General features: G+C 47.3%; 1 protein-coding gene across 1 annotated transcript in view; it reads right to left on the reverse strand.

Moving 5' to 3' along the window:
• The window catches only part of FIGN (fidgetin, microtubule severing factor), a 125,205-nt gene extending 122,731 nt beyond the window's left edge, over nucleotides 1–2,474 (reverse strand). The window contains 2 exon segments of the mRNA XM_038584675.1: nucleotides 1,168–1,337; nucleotides 2,191–2,474. Of these exon segments, the coding sequence (XP_038440603.1) occupies nucleotides 1,168–1,192 (25 nt within the window). The 5' untranslated portion in view covers nucleotides 1,193–1,337; nucleotides 2,191–2,474.
• Between the last annotated feature and the right edge of the window lie 3,526 nt (nucleotides 2,475–6,000).

A 6,000-nucleotide genomic window follows, 5' to 3' on the forward strand; every position in this document is an offset into this window, starting at 1 on the left:
ATTCACATTTGTGTTATGAGAGAGCGGTAACCACGGCCACATTACAGACCCCTGGCAGCTTTGCCCCACTGCTATTTCTTTCTTTCACATTCTCCCTTTCCTTCTCTCTCTTTTCAGGGTGAATGCATGGTGGTGGGGTAAATGTAGCAAAAAAAAAAAAAAATCCCCAAAAAACAACAACAACAAAAAACCCACCCCCCCCACCCCCACACAAACAACAACAACAACAAAAACCCAAACCAGTAGAAAGTGGACATATCCTGTGGTTATGCAAAATACTTTGAACATCTTTTTGTTGTTGTTCCCTCTTAGTCTTAATTGAATATCACAAAGTGTACACACGGCACGGTCACAAGAGCCATTGAAAACCCCCTCTCACTCCTTTATCTGACCTTTTTTTTTTTTTTTTTGTGAAGAAAGAGGAAAGAGCGATTTCAAACAAAGTCAATTTCAGTGCTTGATTATTTAATTCTGTCACAGGTTAAAAGTAAAAAGCGCTGACAGGCAGACAAGTGAATGGCAAGGGGAAAAAAAAAAAAACTACCACTGTTCCTTAAAAGGCATTAAGGGCTTAAGGCAATCAAAATTTATTTTTTTTTTATTTTCATGTAAAAGATACCCCTTCACTCACTCACCCCCCCCCAAAAAAAAAAAAACCCACACTCAGATGAACTGATTACTCCACAAAGTGTAATCATCCAAAGAGCAGACAGTCAAATTGCATGAATAGGTTGAGAAAAAAATTTTCAGCCAGTTTTGTGTGTGTACATATATATATACTTTCATTAGTAAGCAGTCTTTCCCCACACTCCCGCCCTCTCCCCTCTCCTCCCCAAAAAAACCCCACACTGAGTTTAACTAATTTACATACCATTTGACTTCAGCGGCTATCTAGTGCATTACTAGTAACATGCAACTTTGGGATTAGCGCTAAAACCGATAAAAGTGGACTCCAGTAATGTATTAATCAAAACTGAAATATAAACAAGTGATAGCAAAAGCAAACAAGCATTTTGACAGATTAAAATATACATATACATATATTTAAAGGAATTCTATATCATGAGCATCTGCTTCCCAAGGAGAGTCTTCAATGGTTTTTATCATGCTATTTAATTTGTCTTTCCTATTTAGATGCAAAGGAAGTAAATTCCAAAACTGACATACCATAAACACTGGTGCTACTGATCATTTCTTGCTGGCAGCACAAAAAGCTGAATTGGATTTCTCACAAGCAGGAATTCCAAAGGTTGCTTTTCATTAAAGCCACTTTTCCTCTCAGCTATCAAATGTCACTGCCTTGAAACGTGGGCCCTTTCGTCAGGTATTCATTTAACCTACATGCATATAATTAAGGGGGAAAGCAACATCAACAAAAAGGGGATCTCAGATCACAGGAGAAGAAAGAAAGGAAAAAAAGCACATGACCAGGAATGCAAGTCCATGTCAATTTCACTCACTCCCATTGAAACTAACAAGAGCTCCGGGGAGGACGGTAATAGGATCAGTGGATTGTATATACCATTAAATTATACATCTTTCTCTCCCGTTCCTTGCCAACAATACGCCCACCACGCTGTGCCCCCTCCGAGCCGATGTGCTTACATTTTTCTGCAACCGATCTTCTGACATTTTCACGTTCCCCCAGCCACGAGACTGCAATTTAACCTCAACTTTTTGTGTGTGCAAGATTCTTATTTACACTTCTTATTTACTTAGAAGTTAGTTCCCGAAGAAAGTCTAGCCCCACCCTATGGCTCCGCTTTCTTAGGGTTGTGTGTGTGTGTGTGTGTTTTAATTTTTGAAGTAAAAAAAAAAAAAAAAAAAAAAAAAGATAGTAGTAAGTAAGCCCAAATAGAGCGGAAAACGAGCTTCTTGCTATCGCGAACTCTTAATCCAATACTATTGTTACAATGATTAAGCAGTAAAAAAAAAAAAAAAAAAAAAAAGGTGCATTATAATGTTTCGGGGCTACTTTGTACAGAGGAATTAGACAGCAGGTTGGCGTATGGAGTAGAAGCGAATGCAAACTGGATTTAATGTGCACGGCACAAGGCGAAGATCTCCTCTTATTGCGGGTCTCGGATTTATTTATGTTCTTTAAAAAATAAAACAAACACAAACAAACAAACAAACAAAAAAAAAAAACAAATTTAAACAGATGGTAGGAAACTGAGGAGCTCCCCTTACCTGAACGCGCGGAGCGAGGCGCCGGCGGGTTAGCGCAGCATCGATCCGAGGTGTTTGCTGATGAATGGAAGCCGGGGTTAAGTGAAGGTGCCTATGATTTGAAATCATTCCAAGTTTTTGAAGGGAAGACGGACTGCAGCCTCTGCCATGTTGGAATTTCAAACCCAAAACAGCTGCTTGGAAGGAGCCAGCATGCCAGCGGCTGGGCGCAGGCGCAGAGCGCCGCCGAGCCAAATTCAAATCACTTTCACACTAAGAGCCAAAGATCAGTTTTCAAAGGAGAGAGAGGGAGAGGGAGACGCGGGCTGCCGGGCGGGAGGCGGACGGGAGGCCGCGGCGGACGGGCGGCGGGAGCACCGGGGGGCGGGGGGAGCACCGGGGGGGGGGAGACCGGGGGGCGGGGAGGGCACCGGGGGGGGGGGAGGAACACGGGGGACGGAGGGGGGCACCGGGGGGCGGGAGGGGCACGGGGGGGAGCACCGGGGGACGGCGGGAGCACGGAGGGGGGCACGGGGGGGGCACCGGGGGGCGGGAAGGGCACGGGGGGGAGCACCGGGGGACGGCGGGAGCACGGAGGGGGGCACGGGGCGGCACCGGGGGGCGGCGGGAGCACCGGGGGGAGCGGGAGCACCGGAGGGGCGGCGGGAGCACGGGGGGAGCACCGGGGGGCCGCGGGAGCACCGAGGGGAGCACCGGGGGGAGCACCGGGGGGAGCACTGGGGGGGCGGCGGGAGCACCGGGGGGCCGGGCCGCGGAGCCGCAGGGGGAGCGCGGCCGGGCGGCGGGAGCACCGGGGGGGGGGACTGCGGCGGGGAGGGCTCCGAGGCCGCCCGCCGCCCGGGTCGGCTCGGGTTACACGGCCGGGCGCGGCCCGCGGGGAGCCCGGAGCGCCCCCGCCCCCCCTCCGGCCGCCCCCGCCGCCCCCGCCGCCCCCGCCGCGGAAGGGACGCTCCGCCGGGGGCGGGGGCTCCGAGCCGGCCTGAGCGCCGCCGAGGGCCCGCACCCGCACCCGCACCCGCACCCGCACCCGCACCCGCGCCCCCCCCTGCACCCCGCGCGCGGACGAGCCCTGGCCCGGGCCGGGCCCTCCCCCGCGCTCTCCCCTGGGCCCCCGGGCCCCGCCAGAAAATGACTTTATCCGCAGAGAAGCGGCAACTTCGGGGGCGGGGGGGATCCGAAATAAGCGGCCCCCCCGCCTCGGGAGGGAGCCGGCTCGGGGCGTCTCGGTGTGCGGTCCCCCCACCCCCACCCCCACCCCCACCCCCACCCCGGGCTGCGCGGGGGAAGCGGCGCCTGGGGCCCCGGTGCGGCGGCCGCTGCTGCGCCTGCAGAGACCCGGCTCCCGCCGGCCCCACCCCCTTGTGGGGAGCGAGCGGGGGACCCCGGGGTGGGAAGAGAGTAGGGGCTTTGTGGCGCCGGGAGCCGGGGAAGAATGAAATGTGCAGTTGAGTGTGTTGCTCGCATCCCAGGGAGCAGTGCAGGGCCGATTGTCTGTTGCTGAGATAGCCTTTTGTTCGGAACATAAGGTTTAAGAAACACACACACGTTTTCTGGGGTCTCTTGTTAGATGTAAATGTGCTGCATCCAGACGCTCGCGGTGCCGCGTAAGCTCCGATGGTTTACTAATCACCCCGCCCCACCCCCAAACCACCGGGATCATTTGAATGGGAACCTCATTCAGACTTCTGGGCTGCGAGCACTGCCTTCACCCTATTTCATTCTAGACTAGCCGACCATCCAACTGAGATAATAAAGCAAACAATAACATTTGATCATGATGTCTACGAGATAATGTGCCCGGCAAAGTTCTTTAGGAATCGGGATGAGCGAGACAGTGAGGGAGGTGACCGTTTCCCTTCGTTTTCATTAAATAGGACTTTAAGAGATAAATGGTTAAGTTTATACCTTGGCCTGGTGGACAGCAGGTCCGCCCCATGGCACGAAGCTCGGCATCAAAGGGCCAAATTAGACATTCGACCAGGAGCCCACGAAGCCGGGGATGTTACCTTTGAAGGTTGGAAACGAAAATAGACTTGTTTAGGACTGGCCCTCCTCCTCCTCCTCCTCCTCCTCTTCCTCCTCCCCCCCCCCCCCCCCCCGCGTTCACATTCCCCCCTGCTTCTCGGCTGTACATTTAATAGACTAAATTGCAGCTCTCCAGATGATGAAATGCAGCTCTTAAAAGATACCACATATATACTTTGAAATTAATTTCACTCTCCTTTTGTGATTTCCTTACCTGTGAATGGATAGCCACTGAATGGATGCATTTAGCTAACACAATGAGAAAGAAAAATTATTTTAGTTAAATCGAGGCAGATGACAGAATTTAAGAGACAAAAAGAAGTGATTCAAGATCTTACCAAATATTTCTAAAGAATGAGATTTCTATTTGGAATGGATTTGACCTTTCTGCGCATTTTTTTTTTTTTAAAACCAGGCTTCAAAATAAAACAGAAGAACTTTATTCTGATGTAACAGAGAACACTGAAGCCCCTTTAGTTATATTTTACAAGATAGCTTTGAAAACGATATTATGAAAAGTTGCCCACTGGATTTCGCCACAAAGAAGTAAGTGTAGAAAAATGTCTATGGGTCACTGTTGGATTGAGTACAGATGAATTAAAAAACAACAACTGTGAAGAACTTATCATTTCAGTTATTGCCCATTTGGAGGATGACGACGAGAAGTCCTCTGGACACATAGCAGATGCTCTGTGCAGTTCTAGCAAAACTGCTCTGTGCTTGTTTGTTAAAAAAAAAAAAAAAAAAAGTTCAAAGCTCATCAACCTTTAACACTAAGTTCCTCCTATGGAATTTACACTTCCTTATGCAAACCAAAATACCAAATAAAACCTATAGGATGGAATATCTGCTGAGTAAAAAAAAAAAAAAAAAAGAAAAAACCCACAACTTATTTTCATGATCAACTTAAAGACCCTCATTGTTGATATCCAAAACAAAACAAGCCCTACTTTTAAAAAGGGGCAAGAAAAAGTGTGGTTCGCAGGAGTTTATTAACAGATAAGTAGTAATTTTTCCAACTCCTCTGTATATTCATTTGAAATAAGGATTATGACATTTGTCACTCAACATATAAATGAATATAATTAACTTTGAAATCAAAGAAAAGCAAACTATTCAAAAGAGCGCTGCGTGTATTTACACAGCATTTCAAAATTGTCCAAAATTACGTATATTCGAGAAAAGATGTTTACATGATAGAATACATATTATGGGATTTGCATGACTAATAAGATCCACTATGGAGTTTGTGACCTCACTATTTCCAGCTTTTTTTAAAAGGTATGGATACAGGTTGCTTTTCTCCAATTACTTTTTTTTGCAAAAGAAGATGAAACGTGACTTTGCCTTCCAAAAAGATGTATTCTTTGTAAAATTAGCGCAACATTAATGGTTTTAGTTGTTTTAATAAAACTATCTTCAGTGATGCGGTATGGTTGACATTTTAATAGTCATCATATTCTATCCACATTTATTTTTAAAACTTTAATTCAAAAGCAATGTCTCTGGTTGTAACTGACATCCATCTCTACAATGTACTTTATGAAACTTTTCCTGTGACCCCATGAAGATAAGAAATTGAGTCTTTAAAGAAAGTGGGCCAGCTAATCAAGAAAATGGTTAATTCAGTGAAAAGCTGATCAGACTGATTTTTCTCCCACTGCAGTAAGCCCATTGCTTTTTTTTTTTTTTTTTTTAATTTCTTTCTAATGTAGAAAGGACAAATATAATGAATTTCTAATACACAGTGTATCCTGGCTTGGGTTTGTAAGAAAACCAAAGAAA

The sequence above is a fragment of the Canis lupus genome, chromosome 36, assembly GCF_011100685.1.
Source record: "Canis lupus familiaris isolate Mischka breed German Shepherd chromosome 36, alternate assembly UU_Cfam_GSD_1.0, whole genome shotgun sequence".
Classification (NCBI taxonomy): domain Eukaryota; kingdom Metazoa; phylum Chordata; class Mammalia; order Carnivora; family Canidae; genus Canis; species Canis lupus.